This window comes from Zonotrichia albicollis, chromosome Z (genome assembly GCF_047830755.1).
Source record: "Zonotrichia albicollis isolate bZonAlb1 chromosome Z, bZonAlb1.hap1, whole genome shotgun sequence".
In the NCBI taxonomy this organism is placed as follows: Eukaryota; Metazoa; Chordata; class Aves; order Passeriformes; family Passerellidae; genus Zonotrichia; species Zonotrichia albicollis.
This window is the reverse complement of record NC_133860.1, coordinates 15,250,576-15,277,083: the sequence shown is the minus strand read 5'-3', so window position 1 is coordinate 15,277,083 and position 26,508 is coordinate 15,250,576. Positions and strand designations below refer to the sequence as shown.

Here is a 26,508-nt window from a genome sequence, read left to right as displayed (position 1 = left end):
ACAAGTCAGCCCCTGCACAGCAAGCATCTCTGATGCTTGGGATGGTAACTGAGTGTCCAAATACCTATCCATACATTCATATATAAATTCATCTATCCCTTCCTCCCTCTGAGGAGGAAGGGATAGATATCCCTCCCATATATACATCTGCATGTCTCCTTCCCTCAATCCATGTATTCTCCTTCCCTCCCTCCCCGCTGAACCACTGACTGTGTATATACCCTTTGCTCTCTGCATCCTCTCATGGCCCATATGGGTAGATGTATGTTTCATGGCTGTTTTGCTGAAGCTGCCTTTCCTTCTTTCCTTGGCTCTGGATTTGGCACAGAAGGAAGCAGGAGCAGCCATGAGAGGTAAGTTGAGACTGTTTTGCTTCACAGTCCTGTGCAACTCGCCTCCTCCTCTGCAAAATGCGGGCTGATCCTGGCAGCGAGGGAGGGAGAGGAGGAGGCTAATCCTGAGGGCCAGCTCAGAAATTTGGCAGGGCTGGTGGCAGTCAAACAGTCCAGGCAGTGCTGCACAACCGCCCACAACCAGTGCCCTGCTGCAAAGGCTTTTGCCAAAGTATTGGATTTCCCAAACAAGCCCCTGCCTGAGACACGATCCAGTTGCCCTGTGCTGATGGAGACAATGGATATGGGTGTCTGTGTGTCTCAGTGCTGGGGACCCTCCCTGGTGTGTAGCATTTGCTGATGGAAATTTTTCAAACCAAGTACATCCCAGGCCATGTTCTCCTGCACTTTTTTTTTTCCTGCGGGGCTTGGGCTGGTCCCTGTTCCATGCCAGGAAGCTGGACCCATCCCTGCCTCATGTGGATGCAGTCCATGGGCTGCTTTGACCTGGCACATTCTCAGCATCCCCAGGCCTGGCTTGTACCAGCTCCCCTGGCGATCTTGGCACTGCTTCCTCCCTGGGGTGGGTGGGATACGGCAGCAAAGGCAAGTTTGGATGTGCCTCTGCCTACTTGGGGCAGGGTGCATCCAGGCAGGGCTCCAGCCTGCAGCAGGAAGGCTCCTGCTCACTCAGCAGCTGTGTGAGCCACCAGGGAGCCCGAGCCCCTGGTGGAGGAAGTGCCCTGGCCCCACAGTGGGACAGGGAGGTGCCGGCTCTGGGACTGGTCTCATGGTCCCTTCCTGTTTTTCTTCTCCACAGCTTGAAGACAAAGTTGATTTTGGCATCTGGATCCCTCTCCTTTAGTCCAGATTGCTGCTCACCCCAGCCCTCCCCTTGCATCTTCTCAGTCCACTGGAAAGCCCTGCTTGCCCACGTCCAGCACCAGTGCATCCTCCCCTTTGGCAACGGGGAGGGCAGCACCAGGCACCAGGCACCTTCATTCCCCAAAGCACAGGATTTTCTGCTTCCTTTGGGTCCCCAGGGCCTGTGTGTCTCATTTACAGGCTGCTGGGGCAGGGAGCTGAGCCATGGGGCATCCCAGCAGGAAGCTGCAGTGCAGGCAGGCAGTACTTTGTGGTGGCATGCAGACCCCTGCCTGCTCTGGGTATCTCAGCTGCCAAATGGATGGCAGGTCATGACTCCTGACATCAGAGAGGAAAGGGGTCACCCTCCAGGGCCATGGGCAGCAGGATGCAGTGATGAGGACCAGATGTGCCTCTCCTGGTCACCAGAATTGGGTGTCCCTACTGCCTGGCCAGGCAAGCCCCAGTGAAGGAAGGGGACCAGGGCTTGGCACACAGGGACCACAGATCTATGGGTTCCCCAGAGAGCAGCAACAAACTTCTATTTGGAGCATGCATGGACCTTCTGGAGTTTAAAAGCAGGCAGATTACAGGGGCCAGAGCTGTAGTCTCCCATTTTCTGGCTGCTGTGCTGCTACATCTCAAGCAGGCATCAGTCTCCAAACCAGCACCAGATACTGGGAAATTACTAAGTTGTTTGCCAACACTGGAACCACAGCTATGGGATGGACATCGCCTATGTTCTACAGCATCTCTGGACAACCACTGCCTTGATCCCTTCCACAGTGGCAGAGGAGTGGGACCTGGTGGTGATAAGAGGAGGTTTCCAGTGGTGAAGTCTGCCCATGCCAGGCTGGGGACTGAGCAGAGACAAGGGTGACTGTGTGACACATCAGAATGGGGGTTGGTTGGGCTGGGTGCTGGGGACCAGAGCACATCAGATGATGGCACTGTGATACAGCTGGAGCTGACAAGCCATGGGATGCACCTGGGAGAGGTGATGTGGCTGCTGAACCTGGAAGTCCAGGCAAGATCTGGCTCCTTACACCTCCCCAACTTGGTGACCTGCCTTACCTGGCCTGTGGAGAGCTCTGCTCTGGCCCAGGGACAGTGCCATGCCAGCAGCACACCGCAGTTGGAAGGGCTGACCCCCATCTTCCTCACTCAGTGTCTGTGCTCATGAGGGACAGTGTGGGACTGCAACCCCACAAAGCCAAGCATGGGGAGCCCTCACAGCCCCACAACCAGGGCACCCAGTGAGAGCAGCAGGGAGCCTGTGGCAAACAACACGTTGCAAAAGGCACAGCCTGCCCCAGCTCCCTCCAACACAGCCAACAAGGACCCTTTGTGGCTGCCCCAGTCCAGGCTTCCTCTGCACCATGGGTCCACAGGCAGCCCCAGGACCCAGATGGGTCCCCATCCTGCACTGGCTCTGCTCCCTCTGCTCCACATATTGCTGCTGTCTGAATTTCCCCCAGCTCCATCTGGATCTCGTTGGGCTGCTGGCACGGAGCACCGGGGTCTGGAGGTGCCAACACATGGAAAACATTAGAGGGGCCGGGTCGAGGTGCAGCAAGGGGGCCACATGCAGAGCAAGGGGGCTGTGCAGAGGGTCCTGTCTCAGCTGTCATGCTGGTGAGGGCAGGGGAGATGTCCCACCCAGCTGCCTGTCTGCATCCCTTTTGGCACTTAGCCTCAGCATCAGTCTCTCTCAGCCCCTGCAGGCACCTGGGGACAGGGCTGAACAGTTTGGGAGGCAGCCCTGCTGCCTGTGCACCTCCTGCAAGGACCATTCCCAAGCTGGCACTCACCCCTCCTTTGGCCCAGCATCACCTGCACAGGGGTTTTGCCTGGACAGTGCCAATGATAGCATTGGCATATCCCCTTTATTGGCATCTCTGCTCCGTCCAGCCACAGCACGGGGGTTGGGGCAGAGGGAAGGGGCAGGGCGTGTTCTCTTCTGCCTGCTGGCGGCTGGTGGGGGGTGACAGGCAGGGAGCAGCACCCCACTGATGCCTGGCACCCCCGGAGCCTACACCCACGGTCCCCCTCAGCACTGGGCAGTGCAGTGGGGCTGGCTCAGTCTCTTATCCCCATTGGTTTAGCAGCGCTCTGAGGTGGAGCTGGCCTGTCACCCTGAGCCTGAAGTGACTCCAGCTGGCTCCTGGTGGGCTCAGGCAGTCCAACGCTCCCGAGAGCAGAGCTTCTCTCCTTAGGATCCATCCTGCAACCCCGGGGTGCTGGGGGCTCCGGCAATGTCCACAGCTGTGGGGTGACCCGGGCGGCGTGGGGTCCCTGGGGGCCAGCAGTGGCATCATGTCCCACGCGTGGGCAAGCGGGTGCAGGGAGCAGGGATCGGCCAGGGCTCACTACAGGATCTGAGCTTCTGCAGAGAGAGAGGACAGGGGGTCAAGGGGGACACTGGAGACACTGACCTGCCCCATGCTCCATATTCCCTGCCCCACATTTCCTCCCCATTCCCCACCCTGCACCCCAACTCACTTGGTAGTGCCTTCAAGTGGGTGGCAGCAACCAAAAAGCTGGGTTTGGTCTTGTCCTTGCCGTGTTTCCTCATCCGGAGCCTGGGGATGAGAGCATTGGTGGTTGAAGACCCAAAGCAGCCTCCCTGAGCATCAGGACTGCCCAGATTCCCAGGGATCTTGCTGTGTTTCCATCCAGCTGTGCCCAGCTCGGCTTAACCTCTCCAGTGGGTCAGCTCCAGGGCTACAAAAGCAACTGGTCACCAGAGGGGATTGGGATGGGAACAGGGACTGACAGCAGAGCCAGAGCAGGGAGATCCCAGGGTGGGATGAGAGGGGACCTAGGGACAGGATTCCCAGGGAGCAAAGGCACATGGAAGGTTGTCTGTGCTGACTCCGGAGTGTGAGACTCTCCAGTAGGAGCCTTTGGGAGGATATTAGAAGGAGCAGCATCTTGAGGGGATTCGGAGAAGGGTCCCTTGGATCTGGGGTTGCTAGAAAGAGCCCAGAAATGGGTGGGCAGAAATGGGTGGGCTGGGAAGAGGAACTGATGAGGCACAGGGGCAAGGGGAGCATAAATCAGCCCACAGGCCATCACTGGGTGGGTTTTGGCAGGGACCCCAGAGCAGGGCTGGGGGATCATAGGGCACTCATGCTGAGGGTTCAGGATGGGATGGGGACAGCAATCACACATCCCCTCCTTCTCCAAAGCCAGCCTACCAGATGAGGATGGTGATGACAAGAACAGCAGCCAGGATGAAGAAGGCAAAGATCCCAAGGGACACCAGGACGGCCATCTTCTCCAAGGGGTCACTGCCATCTGGGACAGAAAGACTGTCACAGCTGAGGGATGTCACAGTCCCCAGCACCCAGGGGACCCTATGGCAAACACCTGGACACTCCCACAGCCCAGCCACACATGGGCTTGGGGCAAGACACCCTTCCCACTGCTCTCAGCACCACACATGGCCCTTCTGCCCACCCTCCCTAGCTCTACTCACTGATGGGCTCAGGGTTGGGAGCCTGGGAGGGCTCCTCAGCCAGGCTCTCGAGTCTGGCATATGTAGTGGTTTCTTCTCTTGCTGTGGAGGCCAGGTCTGGAAGGACAGAAGGGATGGAAACACTCACCAAAAGCATTTGTAGCACCCCAGGGACCCACAGAGAGGAGTGTGGAAGGGTGTCTTTGTGCCCCAAAGGTCCTAAAGATGCCACTGAGCCCAAGGGTGCCACTGAGGTGCTATTGGTGCTTTGGAAGCCCCTCTCTATCCCAGGCCTGTGGGGGCAACCCCCAAATGGCATCAGCACAGCTGCATACTGACATGGGCTGGGAGATTTGGGGAGTTTTGTCCTCCTGCAGCTCTGCCTCCCAACCTAAAGCGGCCCTGGAGTTGAGACTCACTCTGGTTGATATTTCGGGAATGAGTGCCATGGGGAAGCAACTGAAGAGTGGAAGTTCAGAGTTCTGGAGGGACTTTGGGGAGGGATAGCACAATGTGGTTGGCTGCTGTGGGCTGCAGCCTGTCCCTTTCTCACCTCTGACTGGCGTTGCCCGGGCCTCAGCACTCCACTCGCTCCAATTCCCCGCATCCAGGAAATCTTTGGCACTGACTTGCACCACGTGCTCCAGCCCGGCGAAGGCATCCGTGATAACCTCAGACAGATTCACCGTCTCTACCTGTGCCAGGCAGAGGGGAGCTGTGGGGCAGGCAGGGGCACCTCTCCCTGGCCCCATGCACTCCCTGCTCCTATGCTGGCCCTGCCTTTCCTTGCACACTCACCACGGACCAGGAACGGTGGATGACGGGTCTGTACTGGAGCCGAAACCTCAGCTGGAAGTGGGGCTCCTTTGGCCAGGAGGAAGGGTACTTCCAGCTCACGTGGAGCCGCCGTGGGGCCAGAGGGATGGGCTCCACCACCAAGCCCTCTGGAGGGTCTGGCTTAACTGTGTGGGAAAGGACAGAAAGCCTTTGTCACCCCACTCTGCTGTGCACAGGGTTCCCTGCTGTCCCCCACAGGTAACTGCCCAGGGATGGACAAACAGTGGGATGGAAGGATGGATGGATGGATGGATGGATGGATGGATGGATGGATGGATGGATGGATGGATGGGGACTCACTGATGGCCTGCATGGTGACATCAAGGAGGCGGTAGCTGAAGCCCAGGGGGTTCACCTCGGTGATGTTCAGGCGGTAGGAGCTCCAGAACTCTGACCTGTGCACGGTGCAGGTGCCGGGGTGGGACGGATCCTGCACGCACAGCCCCACGTGCCCGTTCTTGTTCCTGCATACAGGGAGGCACGCTGGTGACATGTCCTACCCCCCCACCATGCTGAGTTCCCAAATGCTGCCAAGGAGGTGCCATGGAAGACTCTCATGCCAGGACCCTTGTGGAGGAGGCAGCCTGTCACAGACATGTTTTATGAAAAGTCCTTTCCTTAGGATTTTTTCTCCTGAGAAGCTGAGAGGCCTCAATAACAAAATGTAAACAATGGTTACCTGCTGCTGTGGAATGCAACAGGTGCATCTGTGATTGGTCTCATGTAGTTGTTTCTAATTAATGGCCAATCACATTCAGCTGGCTCAGACTCTCTGTCCGAGACATAAGCTTTTGTTATCATTCCATTCTTTTTCTATTCTTAGCTGGCCTTCTGATGAAATCCTTCCTTCTACTCTTTTAGTATAGTTTTAATACAATATATATCATAAAATAATAAATCAAGCCTTTTGAAACATGGAGTCAGATCCTCATCCTCAGACCCCTGTGAACACTGTCACATTAGCCCCTCAGGCTCATGTGCACTCATCCTTCCAGAGTCTGGCATATCCCTCTGAGTGTGACAGAAGGGACCCTCATCCCAGCTCCACACTCTGTCTGGGAAAGTCTCTCCCTGAGGCAAACCCTTCTCCCAGACTCCCAGGGTAGCTGGGAAGTAGCTGGCTCTCTTTGGGGGACCCCCAGCTGTTGCTTTAGGGTCCCTGCTGAAGACAGCAGCAGAGTCTTTGGGATGGGGGCCAGTCCCCAGGGAGCAGGAGCAGGGTGGGAGTCAGTCCTACCTCCGCTTTTCTTCGCCTGTCAGGGATTTCTTCCTGCCATGGAGACAGATGGAAAAGCAGATGATTAGGATGAGGGGGCAGCACAAAGTGAGCCCCACCATGACCCAGAGGAGGGACAGGAGTCTACACTGCAAAGCAGCCCCACACTCCCACGCTGACACACACATGTGACAGCATGGGGGAAAGAGCCAGAACCATGTCCAGCTCTTCCACTGAACAGCCTGGCAGCAGGAGCTGGTGATCCCAGGGAAAAGAAATGGGACACCCTTCCCTGCCTGGGATTTCAACACATAGAAGCAAAGACACCGATAAAAGCAGCTCCCCAGAGCCTGGCTTCACCCTCCCCCTAAAGCCTGCCAAATCCCATGCTTCTACTCCCCCTCCCTGTGGAGGCCCTGATGCTCCACTCAGCCCCCTCCCCACCAAGCCCTCGGCTCCTGCAGCTTTCAGCAGGGCTGTGCTTTATGAGCTCCATTGGACTTCAAAGCCGCTTGCTAATTTGGCTTGCAGGGATAATTAGAAGCAGCAATGCTGTCAGGGCTCCTTTCATCCTAAAGCATGCCGGAGTGTGGAGGCTTGCAGATGACCTGCTTCTCTTTTATTGCCCCTCTGGTGCTGGCAGAGCTGTCAGCAGGGAGGGAACCTGCCAGTGCCAGCCCCCCAGTGCTGCTGAGACCCCCACTGAAAGCAAGCAAAGGCTTGGTGCTCTGCTGACCCCAAAACAGGACGTGCTCTGGTGTGCAGCATGCTCCTTGGGCCAGGAGGTGAACCCAGGGCATGTGTGGGATGGCCAGATGGATCTGGTGGTTATCCTTGGCTGTGACCTAGAGCTCACACCATAACAAGCCCATTCCATGCCCTGTGGGGATACTTCACCTGTATGTGGTGATATATCTGGTGGGAAGGAAGGTCTCCACACTGGAGGTCCAGGAGCAAGAGAAATTCTCATAGTCAGAGGCTCTGCACGACACAAAGGGAACTCCAGGCAGGTCTGGGGTCCAAGGAAAACAGCAGTCAGTGAGGAGTCCCCCATCCTACAGCCCATGCAGCACCCAGTGCCAACACCGAGCCCCCTTCTGGCAATGCCCTGGCAGGGCTGCAGGCACCACGCTCCTCTAGAGCAGCCCAGCTCCCAGGCATGCTACTCACGCCCCAGTCGCAGGGACACGGAGTGCAGCAGGCTGCCGTCCTCGCCGTGGCAGCTGTACGCGCCCCCGAGGGCCGGGCTGGCGCTCGGCAGCACCAGCGATCCCTGCTGGATCACCGAGCCCTCCGGCAGCGCCGCGGCGCCCGCTCGCCTCCACCGCACTGCTGAGCTGGGGAGAGACACCAGGCGGGCTCAGCGAGAGGGCAGGGATGCCCAGCCCACCTTGTAAATCATCCCACTGGACAGACCGCTTGATGGGCATGGAAAAGACTTACCTGGCATGGGCACCAGGGCATGACAGGGTCACGTCTGTCCCCAGCTGTCCATACTGCACACCTGGAGAGACACATGTCCCCAGATGGGTGTTAGCACTCCATACCACCCCACAACAGGCCTGGGGGGGCAGCTGGGGAGCCCCTGGGGGTGTATCCCACAGTGGGCACTGGCTATGGGGTCTGGCTTTGTGCAGGTACCACCACAGGGTAAGGACTCATCCCACTTGGGACTGGGCAATAAGCAGAAACACAGGCTGGCCATCACTGTAGGATGCAGGGCTGTGTTTCACACAGTCCTGGTAGGTCTGCTCCTGTCTGGGGGAAATGGGGTGCCCTCAGGGGCCTCATGGGACGTGGGGAGGGGTGCTGTATGGGGGTGCTTGGTGGGAGTCTCACCTTCCTCTCCCCAATCTTCAGGGATAGCAAAGGAGGCTGATGCCAGGGCTGCTGCGAGGAACACCATCACCCTGCCGAGGCTTGGGATGGAACTGTGCATCTGCAGAAGGCAGACAAGGGGAGAGAGAGAGTGTTATTCCCGGCAATGGGGCAGCTGATACAGTCCACAGCCCACAGCATTCCTGCAGGGCCTTGGATCCTACATTTCCCTCTCATCTCACCCCATCCTGCTGGGGACAGAACAGGGACTGAATCCCGGGACCCCAGCTGGGACATCTGGCAGTGTCTGTGCCACAGTCACAGCTGTTCCTGGCTGCTGAGCAGTTCCCATGCCTGGGGCAGGGATGCAGGGGGCAAACGCTGACCAGGAGCTTAGGGCTGTGTGGGTTGGCCGGATTAAGGGTTCTTTGCCATTGCAATCCTGTGCTGGGAGCCTTGGCTGGCTCCCAACCCCAGGGTGGTCCAGAGACCTGTGCATGTGCAGCTGGGGTGGGACAGGACCAAGGAGAAATTCTGGCCTATATTTACATGGCAGGTGACAGCAATCAGATCTAAAGAGGCTCACAGAGCTGGGGAGAGCAGGGCTGTGACAGCTCAGGCTGTACCAAATCTCACATCACTGCCCATGCCTGCAGCCCCCGTGAGGCTGGTCCAGGTAAGGCTCCATGTGGGGGAGAATGGGGCTGAAATCCCTTCCTCACACTCAGTGATCAGCAGTGAGATGGGCAGGGGATGCAGGGTCAGGGATGTGCGCCCCCTCCATGCCAACCTACACCTCTGTGGGCACATCAGCCAGCGCCATCCTGGGCAACACAGCCAGCGCTGCCTTGTCCTGCCCCACCACCATCACCCTGTCCACCACAGCCAGCAGTGCTCTGTGACATCCACCCCATCCAGCACTCTTTCTGTGTCAGCCAGCACTACCTAAAGCATCCAGAGCCACCTGCAGAGTCCTGCATCAGCAGGATGTATCAGCCAGTGTCACTCTGTCCATCCCAGCCCCATCTGTCTGCGCCAACAAGCATCACCCCAGGGCATCCACCCTGGCCAGCATCACACTGTCCCTACCAGGAGTGCCACACAGTCTCTGTCAGTCAGAAATGAATTATTTCTCCCTAGAAGACTCCCCTGCCCACCCCTCACAACTGGACAGGCCTGTTTATTTACACCCACTCTGCTCCCAGCTGCAGGCAGCGGCTGAGGGCACATAAGGCAGGGAGCTCCCTGCCGGCCCCAAGAGCAGGCATAAATCTGCAGGCATAAATCTGTAGGCATAAATCTGTGTCCCCCTGGGTTGAACAGCTGAGGCAGTGGAGGGAGGGATGCTTCAGCCCAGCAAAGACACCCCAGAGCAGCAGCCAGCTCCCCTCCTGTGGCTGAGTGTCCATGGCCACAGACCAAACCGCCTGGCGAAGGAAGCAAGAGCTACAAGGCAATCTGCTGCAGGGGGGAAGGCGTGTGGCACCCCACATCAACCCCGCTCTGAGCATGCCAGGCAGCCTCAAACACAAGCCCCAAATGTAAATAATTTCATGAGACTGTCATAAGCTTTTCCTACCAAACCACCCTAGAAATGTTCCCAAGAAATATCAGTCAAAAAGTCTCTGCCAAAACTATGCTGGTAAGTAACTGGGAACATTTGGCCTGAAAGTAAAATATTTTGGTGATGGAAAAAAAGGAAAAAAAAAGAAGAAGACGAAAATGAGTGTATTTTTTCTTAAAAGCAGAGACCAAAAATAACTCCAGAAACCACGTGGGCTAGAGTGAAGGAATAGTTCAGGGGGGAGGAGGAAGGGGAGTGGGTGTATGTGTGTGTGTCAGGAAAAAGGGAGAGTGTCTTAATATACAGAGAGAAAAATAGCTTTAAAATAAAATAATTTCTTCTCATGACTACCCTGGTTTTTCATTCAAACACTGCAGAGGGTATCCAGCCCCTCTCCATAATGACCCTGGTGGTTAAGTCTGGTCAGGGACCACTAACCCAGACCCCCACCCTAGTGGTCCTTAACCCTAAACCTAACCCTAAGACTGCTCATCCTGACGGCCAGTCCTCATCTTCCACCCTTCATCACCCTTTGTGCAGAGCTCCCCATCCTCAGCCCAGCACCCCAGGAGCTCCCCTGCCTCAGAGGGGCCCCCCTGCCAGCACAGTGTGAGGAGGCAGCACCAAGCCCATCCAGACACGCTGACTCAGTAAATGACCCACATGAGCACTGCTAAAAATAATCCCTGGGGACACAGAATCACTGCAGAGAGAAGGAGCAAGCCCTTTCTTGCCTGCCCAAAGGCCAAAAACAAAAGGGGAAAGAGCCACAGAGCCAGAGATGACCAGAGCCCTCGTGTGCTCCAGGTGCAGAAGCAGGGCAGGGGGCCAGGTGCTACAAGACAGCCTGGTCAGAAAGGATCCCCTTATTTTCTGCCACCAACCTCCCTGGCCAAGGGAAAAACAGGTGTGCAAATGAACACAAGCGTGTGAGTGGCCAAGCCTACCTTCCTTGGAGGCTCCACCCCCCCACAAATGGGCACACAGGCAAAGAAAACATCCCTTGATGCTTGCACCAGCAGTGACACATTCTGGGGACACAGAGTCCCGGCACAGTGGTCCTGGAGCCGAGCCGGGACAGAGGGAACAATCAGAGCTTTTCTTCCTCCCCTCATGCTAATCCTGGCCACAGAGACGCCTGCCACCAGCCCAGGCTGGGTGACATCCCAATCCCATGCCACAGCCAGGGCAGAAGGACCCGGCTCAGCCTGGGGGTGGGGTTTGGTCCTGCTGGGAAGGGCAGCAGTGCTGGACCCTGCTCCCTCAGCACGGGATGCTCTTGTCACTGGCATGGCCAGGGTGACCAGGCGGCTCTGGCACCCGTGGGTGTGAGCCAGAAATGCAAGGTTTCACTCTCCATATCCCCCATATCCTGCAGTTCTGCTGGGCACCACCTGAGCTCATGCAAAAGTTTTTGGGCAGTGGTGGGGAGCAATCCTGACATAAGCCCCTTCCTGTTTGCAAACTGAAGTGTTGTAAGCCAAAACCTCCCTCAAAACCACGGCCATGTGCACCGACACCAATGCTCACGTTGGGTGTGACAGCTCCCTCAGCACAGCTGATCTGCGCCATGCCTTGCCGTGGCCTGGCAAAGCCCAGCACAGATTCCTGGGGGAAGCCAACTTTCCATTGTGTTCAGGGCTTTGAAACACATTGGGTTTTGTTTTCTTAGGTTTTTGTTGTTGTTTTTATTTTCCTTTTTTTTTTTTTTTTTGCTTCATTTGAAGTTGCTCTTCAAAGCAAGTGGGCTGCACACAGAGCTGGGGTGATGGGGACAGGGACAGAAGCAGATGACACTGTGCCTCAAGGCTCCAGATGGCAGCATGAAGACTTGGGATGCTCCCCACTAAGCACAGAAAGCTGGGGTGCCTCTTTACCTCTTCCCAGGGTGTCAGGGGCTGCAACAGAGATATGGCAAATAACTCAAGAGCACTTGGCAGCTCTGCCTACCCTGTGCCAGGCCTTGATGGGAGTCACCCACCTGCAAAGAGCAATGGGCAGAGGCCCAAAGCTGTCTCTAATGCCCCAGAGATGGCACCACTCTGAGCATCCCCTGAGTGGGGAAGCATCCCTGGCCCCATGCTACAAACTCTCCTGTCTGCCAGTGATTGCTGCAGGAAGAATGTCCTATACTGAAATGCAGAATACCACAGGAATTCCCCTCTCCTTGTTTCCCTGTGGGGAAATGTGCCTCTGGAGCCGTGCCTTGCTAATCCCTCTGCACCTGACAGGCCTGCAGAAGCACCATGCTTCACTCTGAGGAGCCATGGCATGGTCTGAGCAGGTCCCTGTGGCTGCTGCTCTGCCCAGGGCCCTGGAATCACCCCATCCCTGCAGCACTGTTGATTCCACCACCACTGCATGAACGTGTGCCTGTGCAATCCCAGTGCACTGGAATTACCCCAGTTAAACCAGTAAAACCAGTAGGAGTCTTTCCCTGTAAGGCCAGTGCAGTCCCATGAGACCTATGTTTGAACATAAGACTAAACCCAGAACAGTCCTGATGCAGGACTTAACTCAGGGCACCTCAAATATTGGATTATACCCCACAGCCCAGAAGGAGAATTAAATTCCACCCAGCCCAGGGGGACAATTAAATCAAGTGCAGTCTAAATGCGTGGTTAAACTCAGCCCAGCCCAGGACTGGGGCTGAACCCAGCTCAGCCAAAATGTGAGGCTGGACCTAGCACAGGTCAAACATGTGGTTATGCCATGCTAATGTGGGATTAAATTCAGCACAGATCAGGAGTGGAGCTGACCCACAGCTCAGCTCAAATACAGGGTTAACCTCAGCACAGCCCAGTCATGGGGTTACACAGTTCAAATGTGGGGCTAAACCAAATGCAACCCTGGCATAAGGTTTAGCCCAGCTCAGCCCAAACACAGGGATAACACCAACATTGTCCAGGGAACCAGTTATCTTCACAGCCAGATACAACGCACATCTCCATCCAACCACACCAACCCCCTTGGTGATACCCAGCTGACCCCAGCCCCGCTGGTGTCCAAAGCCAAGCCCAAACCCCTCATAACCCAAGGGTCACCTCTGTCCTCTGTGGAGCCAGCAGTCCCTGGTGCTTGGGGCTGGGGGGGCCCTACACACCTCAGCCTGCCAGCAGCTCCATGGAGGTCAGGCTCTGCTCCTACCCCAGGCGAGAAACTCTCACCCCAATGCCCTGATTTCCGCTCTCCCCTGCTCCATCCTGCAGGAAGAGCTCTCTGGCTCCTGGTTGTAACTGGAGGCATCGGCAAGGGCCAGAACAGCAAGGGCTCTGTTAGCAGCCAGCAGCCCTGACACTGTGCCAGCTGGCAGCGCTTGCGTTCCGAGGGGGGAGAGAAGGGGCGCCCCCCTCTCCACCCCATCCCCACACTCCTCTCTCCAAAGCCACGTGCCAGAGGCATTCCTAAAAATAATCTCGCGGCTGTAAAGACACCTACCAGCGCTGTAGCTGCAGTGCTGGTGGGTTTCTTTACAGCTTGGAGATTATTTTTAGGGTGGAGGCATGGAAGTTGGTGGGAGGGGGTGCTGCATCCCCAGTGTCCTTGGCACATGGTTACAGGACAGGGATGGGCACAGGGCTGAATCAGTGGACAGGGGTGGGACCTGCCAGCAGAGCTGGGCCACCCTGTGATTACAGCAGGGTGGGAAAGGCTTTTCCTGTCCCAGGAACATTTTGGGATTTGGGACATTTTTCTGCTCCTGGGCTCAGCTCAGGCTGGCAGAGAATTAAGTGAGCACACAGCTCCCAGAATGGCGGAGCAGCCGGGCACCAGCCTGCATTCTGCTCCCCCGGGACCATCTGCACCTCCCAGAACAAAGCTCCCCCACAAGCTGGCCCTGGAGCTGATACAAGAGCGCGTGCACCCATAAATGCAGGGGACAGACACACATGCACATACCTGTGAACACCCCAGGCACACCCAGCTCCCTCTGATGCTGCTCATGAACTCCAGCCTGGGGCTGGGAACTCTGATCAGGAGCAGGGCCCCACAGCATCCCCCACAGGCCATGCTCCCCCTTCTCTCCCCCTCTCCAAAGCTGGCTGGAGCCCAGGAGCCATAAGGCTCAGCTCCATCCCTGAGGCACGAAGGCGCATGGGTCAGCCAAAACGCAGCAGGGCCAAAATAAACAGCTCACCTTACACAAATGCTCCCCCAGCTAGCAATTTGCTGTCAGTCCTTTTGCAAAACAAAATCCCTTTTGGGCAAGAGAAGGATTTCAGGAGTCATTGAGGGCCACCTGGGCAGCCATATAAAGCCATCAGCAAGGGGTGGTCCAAATAAAGCCACCAGCAAAGGGTGTCCCATTAACCTCCTGTACACCACCAGCAGTGTGGGTGAGGGGCAGGGGGATGGAAATTGCAGAGCCCCAACAATGTGTGATGTGGGGATAATGGTGCCAGTCTCTTTCTCCTGGTGGGATAACCAGGACCTGTCTTCTCCAAGCTTGGAGTCAATCCTACCTGCTTTCATAAATCATTGAATAATTAAGGTTGGAACAGACCTCTAAGGCCATCAAATTTGCCACGTGGAGGTGGCTCAGAGGTGGTAGCTGGTTGTGAGGCACATGGCAGGAACAGAGGCTGGGAAAACTCCTCACTGGGGGCAGCATCCATGCCCCCACATCACACTTCGTCCCAAGCCAACTAGATGGCAGTGTCCAAGCCAAAAGGAGATGGAAATGTGGCAAAAAGTGGAAACATGGGGGCTGCTGTACAGGGCCAGGGGATGGGGGCTGAGCCTTGCCTAAGTTGAGAAGGTTGGAAAAACACCGTCGGGCTCATTTTTTGCTAGGGGAAAAAACCCCAGCCAAGTTCTGAAAGATTAAGTGTGATTGTATCCAAGAGGGGGAAAGCAGAGCCATGCACTGAGTGTGCTGACACATCTCCTTCCCCAGCGCTGGAGAGAAGCCCCAGCCCCACTCGGGGCCAACTCTGTTTACATGCTCCTATTGTCTCTCTTTTTTCATTTGGATTCCCCCCCTCCAATGTTATAGTTCAGGGTAAACAAAAGCATCTCACTCCAAACATTTCAGCTATCCCAAACTTTCTCCGGAGGGGGGCTGCCCGTGGAATTTTCCTCATCCAAAAGAATTTCGAAATGTTCCCATTGCAGCCTGCTCTGACTGGAGGCCAGGACAGCTCTAAAATTCTTCACGAAATGTTTGAGCTGCCCTGTGCACTGCCACAGCTCCAGCTGTGCCCCAAAGCTCCCCCCATGCACAGAGAGATCCTCTGGCCTGGCCGGAGGGGAAGAGAGGCACATTCCAGCCTGTGTAATTCCCCACAGCTCATCCCAACCACCTGAAGTGAGGCAGCAGGCCTTGCTGAGGCTGGATCCCACCTTTCTATTTTAAGCTGCCACTTCAGTTCTTATTGCTCCGTGTCAGCAGCGCCGGTGCAAAGTACTTGGGGAGTGCTGGAGGGTGTGTGTGGCAATGCACCCCAAGAAAATACAGTACGACCCTTGGCAGGCAGAGGGAAGAGGGTGCACGGGTGCCAGAGCTCCTCCTGGGAGGGGTCAGCGGCACCTTGAGCACCAGGAGCACCTTTTGCAGCGGTGATGCCTTTTTGGTGCTGCTGGTCACCCAGGGCAGGTGGAGAAGGAAGGGATGGTGTGCTGATACATCCCCAAGGATGGAGTAGGGGCATGGCACTGTGCCATGCACACCCCTGTTAGACGGTGTGTGGAAGGGAGGAAAAAATGTACTCCAGGATGAGCCAAGTGCTGGGTGCCCCCTGAGTGTGCTGCTGCTGCTCCTTGGCACACATTGTCCTGTCAGGGTATGCATGCTGGCCCCAGAGGGGGTGGACCAGAGACCCCCAACAGCTCTCTTGGCTTGGGCTAAGTACAGATATGAAGTGAAGCCCATGAGACCCTGGCATAAGGGTGCCAGCACTGCTCTGCCCACTGGTAATGGGAGGTAGATCCTGAAACAACTAGAAGGGAAAGAGCCCAGATAAAAAGCCCCACAAAAAGCCAACAGTTGCAGGAAGTACCTAAAGTTCAGCCCAGAATGGATTTGGATGTCAATGCAAGCCACTGGAGTGGCCTGACATGCTGATATCCCTGGTCTGCTGTCCAGAACAGCCCCTGAATGGGTTTCACGGGCTAGATAGCCCTGTAGTCAAAAACATAACCCAACATGCTGGGGCACCTCCACATCCTCCCTCCCTGGGCACACGCAGATTTTAGGGACTGCAACCCCTTGATGAACATGCTGTTCTTCACCCCAGGGAAGGCAAAACATTGCTGGTACCTGCTGCATCTCCCACCCACAGCATCCCACCCTGGTGGGCACAGAGCCCTGTGCCACCACAACAGCACTGGCAGGGGAGAGATACCTCAGCTCCACGCCGGGCTGGAATCTTGCTGTGGGACAGGGCTCTGCCGGGTGCCCCGCTGCCTCTGCACCATCTCCCTGCGCCGCCTCGCTGGGTTCTCCTCCTCCACGGAGGCTGCTCAGGGGTTTGGCGTGGGAGCGGTCCTACCCCCCCACCCCCAGCAGCCCCCTCCCCTATAAAGGGGCCAGGCAGCGGCTGTGTGGGGAGCAGAGCCCCCGACACAGCAGATGGGGTCTGTAAAGTGAGGCTCCCCCAGGTGTGTTTGCCTTGGCCGGGGCTCAAGCCCGTCCAATTAGAGCTATAGAAAACATATCTCACAAAAAAAAAAAAAAAGAGGGGGGAAAAATAATCCTCTCCCCTGTGCTGGGGCCCAGGGTTTGGCCGGGGTTTCTCGGCAGGCCAGGCGCAGGCGATGCAGGCTCTGCTGGCAGCAGCCCGGGGAGGGCGGGATGTTTGTGGATATTAAAATGCAGTCGTAAAGTAGAAGAAAAGGGCAGCCTTGTTTCAGAACGAGTCTCTGAGGCTTTCCCCTCTCCCGTCATGCTCGGCACCTGGCCGGCAGCACGAGCAGCTCCCCCTTCCCACAGCCCCCCCAGCTCACCCAGGGGCTGAGGTGCTGTCAGTGAGACCCCATCCCTCACGGACTGAAACTCATTGTCTCCAGGAGGGAGCAGATTTGTAAGGGTCCACCTCTACAGCGACCCATATTGGGTGAACATTAAAGCTGTGCTTCTGTAATATCCACCACTGCACATCCCTTCCTTGTCACCCCCGCAACTCTCTGCTTTCCTTGTCCACTGCCCTGCCTGCACGGAGCCAAGGCTGGCAGGCTCCAGCTGCTTGGCAGCAGCCACATGGCAGTCCCATGGTACTTCACTGGTTGGCCTCTCCCTGCCTCCCTGCTGGAAGTAAAATAAGCTGGATGGTCTTTGAGTCCAGACTTTAAATTATTCACAGGCACCCAACACCCTGTGCCCACACAAAATAAGGAGGACATGGCAGGGTCCCATGGGGCTCCTCCCATTCCCAGAGACCCCACACACCTCTGGAGAAGCCCTCTCCTTGGGCTATCTCCCTGAATCCATCCCTGAAGCAGGATGCTGCCTCTCCACAGCATCACTCCTCTCTCCATGCTGCCATGTCCAGCTCTGGAAAGTCACAGCAGGAGACTGGGAAGCAGTTGCAGGCATCACCTGCTCAGCGGGAGATGCCCAGCGCACATCTGGTTTCACCACTGCCTTCTGCTGCCCTTCCCAGCTTAGTGAGGAGGGGACTGGGAGCCTGGAAGGGCTGCCTCCCCCGTCCATCCCCGCCTCCATCCCTTTCCCTTTGCCTCTCCAAGGCCCTGCCCCGCGGGGTCCCGAGGCACAAGGCATCCCCAGACACGGCCCAAGTGAGTAAGGCCCCAGCAAGCGAACCGGGTGCCGGCGGAGCGAGCAGGGCCTGTCCCTTGGCCGCGCTCCCTCCCCGCGGTGGTGAAATCACGTCTGGAGAAAGCCCGGGGAGCGAGGCGCCGGGCCCCCCCGCCGCTTCCCAGCGAGGATGCTCGCTCCCCGCCCGCTGGCCGGCCGCCCCCGCTCTGCAAACCCCACCGCAGCCCAGCAAAGGGGTGCTCCCGGCAGGCAGCACAGCCTCATACCTCATCTCCTCCTCCTCCTCGCTCCGGATCCCATAGCAGCATCCCAGCTGTGGAAGTGGCTGTGAGAAGTGGAAACGCAGCAGCGAGCCCCAGATGCTCGTAAAAGCGCTGCCGGGGAGTGGGCAGGAACCTCTAATCTCCCTGTAAACCCGCCAGAGGCTGGGGGGCAATCGGGGATGGAGGGGGTGGAGGGGTTGGAGGGGATGGAGGGGGTGGAGGGGGTGGAGAGGGTGGAAGGGATGGAGGGGATGGAGGGGATGGAGGGGATGGAGGAGGTGGAGGGGATGGAGGGGATGGAGGAGGTGGAGAGGATGGAGGGAATGGAGGGGATGGAGGGGCTGAAAGGCATGGAGGGGATGGAGGGGATGGAGGGGATGGCGGGGATGGAGGGGGTGGAGGGGGTGCCCCTCTAGCCGACACAGCACCCCCTCCGCGGCAGAGCCAGCTGGCTCATGGAAGGAGCTGGTGCCTCGAGCTGCTTGGGAGCGGCAGAGGGGACAGCGAGGGACGGGCCACCAGCGCTCGGCCTCGACCTGTCACACGGCACGTGCCGGCTGCGACGGGGGGTGACTCATGCGGCTCCGGGAGCGCCTCCGCCGGCACGGGAGCGTGGCTCCGGGTTAGGGTTTAATGATCTGCCTTCCTCCGCAGACCATGCTCTCCGCTCCCTGAACCGCCACAGGGACCCCGGGAATGCCGTCCATCCCCCCTGCCTGGCCGGGGCTGCTGGCATGGCGCGAGCAGGGCTGCGGCGGGGAGCTGGCTGGGAGCACGCCGAGCCTGCAGCTGGGGGCTATAAAAAGCACGGCTGTGGTATGCAGCGAGGCACTGAGAGGGGAGTAAAATAAAATCAGGCGGTGGAAGAGCCGGGTGCTTGCTTCTGCACCAAGTCTGGTGGCGGTGCTGCTCCCCATCACCCCTTCCCTGCTCCCTGCCCGGCTGATTCCCGGTGAGGCTGGGGCAGAGCACGGAACTGGGATTTGGCAAAGGCTGGGAGATGCAGGGTTGGGCTGGCGGGGAGCGGAGGGGCTCAAGGCTGGGGAAACAATCGCTGGCTCTCGTTCACGGGCTCCTTCCCGGGATGGAAGCATTGCAGCCACCCCTGGTCCAGCTCGGAGACTCCTGATCCAAGCCCTCAATCCTCTGGCAGCTCGCACCAGAGGATTAACCGTGCGCTGATGGACGCCAGAGCTGCCTTTGCCAGGAGGGAGCCCCAGCATCCCCCTGCACCCGGATCCTCGTGGGACCTCATCCAGAGGGGACAGTGACACCACAAGCTGGGTACAGAGAGGACTCCCCTCAGGCTGGCCAGAGCTCCCTGCCCATGGACGCACTGTGTTTGCACAAGTCTGAGCAGGGGAAGGTCAGATTAATTTTAAACCTGAATAAACAAGGAGAGAAGGCAATGCCAGAGCTCGCCCTTCTCGGTAGGGATGCCCAGCAGCAGAGCACAGCACCCGCAGCACAGCTCTGCCCTGCCCAGGGGTTCACATCCCCCTGAGAGAGCTGGAACAGACCCACAGCCAGGGGCCTCCCTTTTCCACAAGGAGCTCCCAGCTGAGTCAGTGTTGGCAGCAGGGAGAGCGGCTCCTGCCTGATTCTGCAAGATTCCTCTGGTCTCCACAGGAAATCATCCACCCCGGGACCCCCATCCCACTGGGAACAGCACCAGGGCTTGCCTGTTCCCTGGCCACAATGCACAATGTGGTCTTGGGAATGAACAAGGAGGAGAAAAGAAAATAATAAAATTGTTTGTAGGTCAAGAGGAAAATGAAAAAAAAAGAAGTTTGTGTTTTTCAAGCCAAAAGGAAAATGAAAACCAAAACATTTTGTTCTAAATGATAGGCCTTGTTTAGTTTTCAGTGGTTTTACTTTTTAAAAAAAGGTTTGAGTTAAGTTGAGCTAAATTTGTCTTCCAAACATTACCTTGGGGCAGGGAATAAAATAAATTGAAAAAAAAAAAAAGAAAGAAAGAATAAATCAAAACATCTCATTTGGAAAATGTCAAGAGCAAAACGCGACGGCTTTTCCAGCCTGGGAGAACCGCAGCCGGGCGCTGAACCCAGCCTCAGTTCACAACTTGGGACTGCTCCCCCTGGAGCAACTTTTTTTCCCGGAAAACAAAGCAACTACTGTGCCAACTGATGGCTGGCATGGCTTGTACCCTGGTGCCTGTGTCCCATCAGGGATGCCTCCTCTGCCCATGCCAGTGCCCAGGATCTGCTGGAGTGTGGAGAGGCCCTGTTTCAATCAGCAGCCATGCGCATGAGCCGAATCTGAGCTGCGCTGCTCTCCAAAACTCCTCTTTAAATGTCTTTTCTATTAGGTCAGCATTCCTGCGTCGCCCAGGGAAGGTGGTTACGGCCGGCAGCCCGGCACACAGGCTCCTCCGTGCTTGCTGCTGGCTCCCCGACAGCAAGCAGCCTGCCCACGCTATTAAATTGCTGAGAAAAATGGATCGTTTCACCAAAAATTAGGTGCAGGAACCTCTCACACAGTGGCAAGGCGAGCTGGTAATTGGAAATTCATAGAGTTGGCCGCAAATGCTGCCTCTGGCTCTGCTCCACCCTCCTCTGGTTGTGGTGAGGGATGGCAGAGAAGCATTTGCTGCCATCCCTGAAATGCTGCGCTGATGGAGATACAGCAGCAATGTGAGGTCCCCCACATATCCTTGGAGGGTTAAATGCTGCTGCACAGTCCCTCTGCCCTTGATAGGTGGGGAAAATAGGTGATAAAACCTCTCAGAGACCTTTCCAGGCACTGGAGAAAGTTCTCCATGCAGAGCTCACCATCAAGCACCCTAGTGGGGACATATCTCATGGGGACAAAGTTTGGGGATGCAGCAGGACATGCTGCCCCAGCACCATCCTATTCTTAGAGCAGCACCCCAGGGCTGCTTCCCCACAGACCTTGCCTTGCTCAAGTCCTTCATCTCTCCATCACCAGGCACAGTGTAAGCACCACTGCTGCTCCATCTGAGCTTGGGCATCCCACCATCCTCCTGGACCACTCTGAGCCCAAGCCTCCATGCCTTGAGAGCTCAGAGCTCTTCATGGCATCTCCAGGGCAAACCAGACAGCTTCAGGAGCTGTCAGAGAACCTTGTGCATATCTGCAAAAAGCTGGGAAGCAGGAATGTGGATGAACAGCAGATCAAGAGCTGTGTCAACAAGATCTGAGAGACCAGTCCCTCACACTGACTGCTTCCTGTGCCAGCACAGGAAATGGAGGCACTCGTCTTCCTTGCTATGTGCACTGTTTTTTCTATGCTGGGGTGCAAGGAATGTGGGCACAGTCCCAGCTGGAGAGGGGAAATGGAGCTAGGCACAGGATCAGGGAGGCCAGAGAAAACGGATGCCTCCCCTGGCACAGCCATGCTCCAGCCATGGAGCTGCAAAACTCAAAGCCAGGATGGGGTGGAGCAGCCTCAAGGGGGCCATGAAACAGCCCAGCGGGAGCCTTGCAGGAGCTGAAACAATCAAAAGCAGCCAAAGCACTGAGGAACCCCCGGGGTTGCGTGTTGGCCCTTGCAAGACAAGGATGGAGCAATAGCTGGTTGGGTCCACCAGCTCCTCCTAAGCCTTGAGGCCTCAGGCAAAACTCATGGAAAGCAAAGACTCTTGCAGACCTCCCCAGCAGCCGGGGGCTGGCCCTGGCCCTGTGAGGAAGTCTGGAGAGGTTCCAGCTGGCCCGGGCACCCTGCGTGACAGCGGCTTGTGAAAAACTACTCTGGGCCACTGGGCCGGGCTGTCCCTGGGGACCTTTGCAGGGCTGTTGCAGCACAGCTGTTGTGAGCTCTGTCACAACACTGGCACGGCACTGGGCTGGACCCCAATGAGGACCCTTCATGACAGCCCTTTCTGGTTTTCCCTATCCATTTTTGCAGGAAGGTAAGGGCTGAACTGTGCCTTTCATGATGTTACTGATTTCAAAAGGGATCGATGCCCATGCCAACCTTCATCAAAAAGGGACTGGTGATGTGCCTTTGGGACTATTGGTCTGGCTAGGATGAAAGCCCTCTGTCCCAAAGGAAGGGGATGGTGAAAGCACAGGAAGGCAAAGGAAACAGCTGGACAGGCAGAGCCACGCCAGCCCGGGGGTTCCAGAGATGCCGTGCCAGCCCTACTGCCCCCACGTGCTCTTCTGTGAGCACATCCACGCCCCTCAGGCTGCCGGCAGCATGGCAGGCAGCAGCCCTGAGCCCTGTCTGGAGCCGCCCAAGGTGGGATGACACTTAGCTACAGCTGAGCACAACACTCCTCAAAGTTAATGGGTCAGAAGATCCTCCCCAAACAGCTGCAGAGAGAATGGTCCACCAAAGCTGGAAGCTTCTTCCTTCCCTTCTTCCCCTCAGTGTGTCATCAGCGCTGGCTCCTCAGCAAGGGTTGGCATGCCTTGTTTTCACTTTGGGAGGCGAAATAAACCAGGAGATGCCCAAACCATTTTATTTCCACCATAAGGATTTCATTAGATGGCGGAGCCCTGAACTTTCCCACCTCTCCCTATACGGCAACCTCTGCGGGTTCATAACAATTTTCATTAGGCAGTTTCTATTTTGGCTCTCTCTGTACTGAGAAGAATTGACCAGAGCTGAGCAGCCTCTGGGGAGTCCCAGGCTGATTTCCAAAGTGCTTTCAGCATCCTCCCTTCTCCTGGCCAATCCAGTCTTGCCTGCATGCAGGCCACCGCCACCTGCATGGGACAGCCCCACGTCCAACCTGTCAGATCTCCTGAGATCTCTCCAGCCTTCTTGTCCTCTCCAAAAGCATCTTTAGGAAACATGTATGAGCAGGTGAATGTGATCTTCCCCTGCCCAGACTCTTCCAAAATTCCTCAAGAGCCTTTTCAGCAATGATCAATGCCCACAGCAGCAAGCCCAAGCTGCGCTGGTCAGATGTGACCAATGTGACCTCAGTGAGCAGTCCTGGTAATACAGAGGCAAATCAGGTCTTGGCAGATTTCTTGTCTCTTTTTTCCTGGATGCCCCCAACTCAAACACCAGAGTAGAAGGAGGGTTTTTTTGCCACGTCCCAGACTCGTACCATTAGAGGGAAGGAATTGCACCTTCCAGCCCAGCCATCCACCTGTACTGGAGATCTTGGCAGATGCTCCAGGGGCTGCAGGTGCTGTGACCTTCAAAAAGAGCCCAAAGCTCACCCCATTCCACTGCCATGACAGGGTGACTCAGAGACCTGGGAAGCAGTCAAACTTGAGAGACAATTCCTAATTACACACTGATCCCTGCAAACCTGCTACTAAACTCCAGAGGAATTTTCCTTTTGCCATGGAAATGGTCCATGGGAATCTGGCTGTTGGAGAAGACTCAACCACAACTGCAAGGCATCTGCCCTTCCCCACCTTCATAACCTGGATGGGAGAAGAAAACCATCCCTGAGAGGTGCAGAGAGATTTGCTGGTAGAAACTCAGGTCATAAGGTCATGGCATCCCTGGCCAGAGAGATTTGGTGATTTTCACACATGCGATGCTGTGGTAACCACAGGAACACTTAGAAAAACCAAAAACTCTCTAAACATCCCAGCAAGCCAACTCAGACATCCCAGGGCTAATCCCTTATGCTGGCATTGTATCAGCATCCCAAAGGCTGCTGAAGATCCCGTGTGCTGCCTATAGAAGAAGAGCTCTCATGCCATCCAAGCTCTGCGCTTGGCTGTATCTTGGGCAGGGGCAGAGCCACCCTCTTTCATGCCTAAACAAGAGGAGGGGAAACATACTGTGAGAGATGCAGAAATTTTCCAAAGGGAGGAAAAGCAGAGGCACAAGCCGGCACCTGCCCCTCCTGCGGGAAGCATCTCGCAAGGGGTTTTCCTCCAGAGCCAAACCCGCGGGAGAAGGGGAGGCAAGAATCCCTTGGCTTGCTTAGCCTAACGAGGAAGCTATAAATATAGCAGGGTAAACACCGGAGAGGGAGAAGAGGTCTTGAACTAAAAGCACAATGTTGGCACAAACCCACAGGGGAATAAGCTCTCCAGGAACGCATTCGGCAGGAAACCAGAGGGAGGTTGAGGCCTGTGTGAGCAGGAAGAGCCTGGAGTTGCCTTTGAACAAGAGCAGGGTGGAAATAAAGGGTTTAAACTGAGTGCTCAGCTAGTTCATGGCAGGTGAGGATGTCACGCACTGCGGCCATCCGTGAGGGTTTCTCCACTCAGGATGGTTCAGGTGAGCTCTGTGAGAGGGGCAGGAGAGGCAGGACACCTTCATGTGTGGGCTGCAGCTGGGTGGGGCCACCTTGGTGCCCACCCAGCATGACAACTTCTGATAAGCCCAGCAGCTGCAAAGGAGAACTGCTGCTGCTGCCACGATGAGAACGGCGCAGAGACTCAGTGCACTGTGAGTCATTCATTCATCCCTCACAAACAGGGCCTGCACTGGCCAAGCATCCTCCTCCCCCCGCCGCCAGGACAGCTTGCTGGGACAGGGAAAAAGTGGCTTATTAGATATAATCAAGTCAAGTTTTCCCCTCCCTGTGAGGTTCCTCTTCCTGGAATAGGAAGCACAAGACCAGAGCTGCTTTTCTTCCACCTTCCTGCAGGCTCTGCCATTAGCTGCACCCTCCAGGGAGCCCACCCCACCACCCCACTGAACCCCACAGACCCTGTTCACCCTCTGCTGGTTACATCCAACCTTGAGAACAGCTCTGCTGTCACCAGTTTGACCCTGTCCCCCACCTCCAGTCCCATTTTTGCTGCCATGCTCGGTTTGCAGCTCTCTGGAGAGCACATATTGCCCCCTTTGTTTCTGCCCAAAAAGTGTCAGGTTGGTGATGCAGAGGGTGTGTAGGTGATGAGGAGGCATTGTGGCCATATCTCATCCTTGTCCCTACCACAGGAGGTCCTCCACCAGCTCCCAGCTCCCTCTGAAGACCCTTTCCCTGTGCCAGGCTGGGATGAAGTGTGCCTCATGTCACTGTAACCTAGCTATGACCTGCCCTCCTGTAAACAGGTAGAGTGCAAACACGCCACCTCCTCCTGCAAACACAACAGCCAGACGTGGGGCAGCCACCTCCTGACACACAAGGAGCTTGGGCAGCTCCAGAAGTCTTAGCTCTGGCTATGCCACCCAGTCCAACACCATTTTGTGTGCATGAAAACACATCTGTGAGCTGCTGCAGCGCCGAGCTTCTTCCCATCCATGGGGACCAGGAACGAGGTACCCTCAGGCCCCATCACAGTGGGGTCAGAGTTGCTGACAGAGATGTCCAAGCCAAGCTCAGCGCCTTGGACACCTCTGACAGCCTTCACCAGCCCAGAGGCAGAGTTTGGAGGGGACCTGGTGGGTGACACAGCCTGTCGGTGAGGGTGGTGGTGGCCAGAGCCTAGTGCTGGCCACTCATGGGGCTGGCACGGACAGAGAAGCTGGGATTGACACAGCATCCCGGGGCAAGGAGGGACAAGGCAGGCAGAGCCCTGCCAGCGCCGCGCATGGGAAAGCGCCTCTCTCAGCGCCTCTCCTAATTGGGAGCAGCTTTTCCCTGGACCCCCCAGGAGAAGAGGGGGCCCTGCCAGGGGGGAGGCTTTGCCTGGCATTCCAGAAAACTCCCTTCAGACACAGTAGGGGTGTCCAAATCTGGAATGGTAGGGGGTGGTCTGTGGAGGCTGGGGAAAGGGCTCAAACATGCCAGCCCAGGAACATCAAACCCCGAGCATCTCCGGGCAAGGCGGAGGCGCGGAGGGCGGAGAAGGGGGAGCAGTACTGGGAACTCACAAGCAGCCGGCAAGTCCCTGGCAGCTGCTTGGCGAGGGGGCACAGACACGCAGACATCCACACACACACCCGCACAACTTTCTCCAGCCGGGCAGCAATAAGCTCCGGGAGCTGCCTGACCGCAGCCGCGCGTCCCTCACCGCGAAGTCGGGGCGGCGGCGGCCGCTCGTTCCCCTCGGGGGCTGGGGACCGGGGAGTGCTCCCTACCTTCCTGCGTGGCGCCGCGGCTATGTGTCCATGGCGCTGTCGGAGCGGGAGCGGAGCGGCAGCGGGAGCGGGACGCCCGCACCGGGCTGGCTGGGGCCGGTAGCGCAGGCGGTGCGGAGCCGCCGGGGCTGCCGCCGCCGCTCCATTGGAGCAGGGCTCTGCCAATCTGCCGCCACCACCCCGGGACGCTTCCTGCCTGTGAGCCGCCCCCCGGGACCGGGAGGGATCCGAATCCCGCGCCCACAGCTTGCCCGGGATTCGCGGTGCTCCCCCCCCGTGTCAGTCCAGCCGGAGCGCTGGCGTGGGGATCCCACCGTGGCGCATTGATGAGCGGTGCTCTCCGGAGCGCGGGTGTGCCCCCGAGGCTCAGGAACGCCCCCGAGGATGCACAGCCCTCCCCGGTGCTCTCGGGGGTCAGCATTCACCAACCGTGCCTGCCCCCATCCCTGCATCCCGGAGTGGAGGCAGGCAGGTCCTGTTGTGACTCAGTTTCCCTTGCCCCTGG

General features: G+C 57.1%; 1 protein-coding gene across 3 annotated transcripts; it reads right to left on the bottom strand.

Annotated features, from left to right (window-relative positions):
• Nucleotides 1-196: 196 nt before the first annotated feature.
• Nucleotides 197-26,195, bottom strand: IL11RA (interleukin 11 receptor subunit alpha). 3 transcript variants are annotated; one of them, XM_074532811.1, is made up of 13 exons: nt 18,075-18,210; nt 8,549-8,648; nt 8,153-8,213; nt 7,880-8,046; nt 7,607-7,721; nt 6,731-6,763; nt 5,794-5,957; nt 5,455-5,618; nt 5,210-5,351; nt 4,678-4,773; nt 4,397-4,496; nt 3,699-3,778; nt 197-3,582 (listed from the first exon to the last, which is right to left on the bottom strand). In XM_074532811.1, exons 1-13 carry the CDS (start codon nt 18,114-18,116, stop codon nt 3,566-3,568), a joined length of 1,281 nt encoding a protein of 426 aa, XP_074388912.1. In that variant the 5' UTR covers nt 18,117-18,210; the 3' UTR covers nt 197-3,565. The 3 variants fall into 3 exon arrangements, with proteins under 3 accessions (XP_074388912.1, XP_074388914.1, XP_005491779.2); XM_074532813.1 differs by lacking the exon at nt 18,075-18,210 and adding an exon at nt 16,436-16,456 and having other exon boundaries at nt 198-3,582; XM_005491722.4 differs by lacking the exon at nt 18,075-18,210 and adding an exon at nt 26,004-26,195 and having other exon boundaries at nt 199-3,582.
• Between the last annotated feature and the right edge of the window lie 313 nt (nt 26,196-26,508).

Excerpts from the sequence above, each read along its gene's own strand:
- IL11RA (XM_074532811.1), bottom strand. The coding sequence starts at position 18,116 with ATGCTGCTATGGGATCCGGAGCGAGGAGGAGGAGGAGATGAG. Across the intron at positions 8,649-18,074 it reads GAGGAGGAGGAGGAGATGAG|ATGCACAGTTCCATCCCAAG; the intron begins GTATGAGGCTGT and ends TGCCTTCTGCAG. Across the intron at positions 8,214-8,548 it reads TGAAGATTGGGGAGAGGAAG|GTGTGCAGTATGGACAGCTG; the intron begins GTGAGACTCCCA and ends GTGTCTCTCCAG.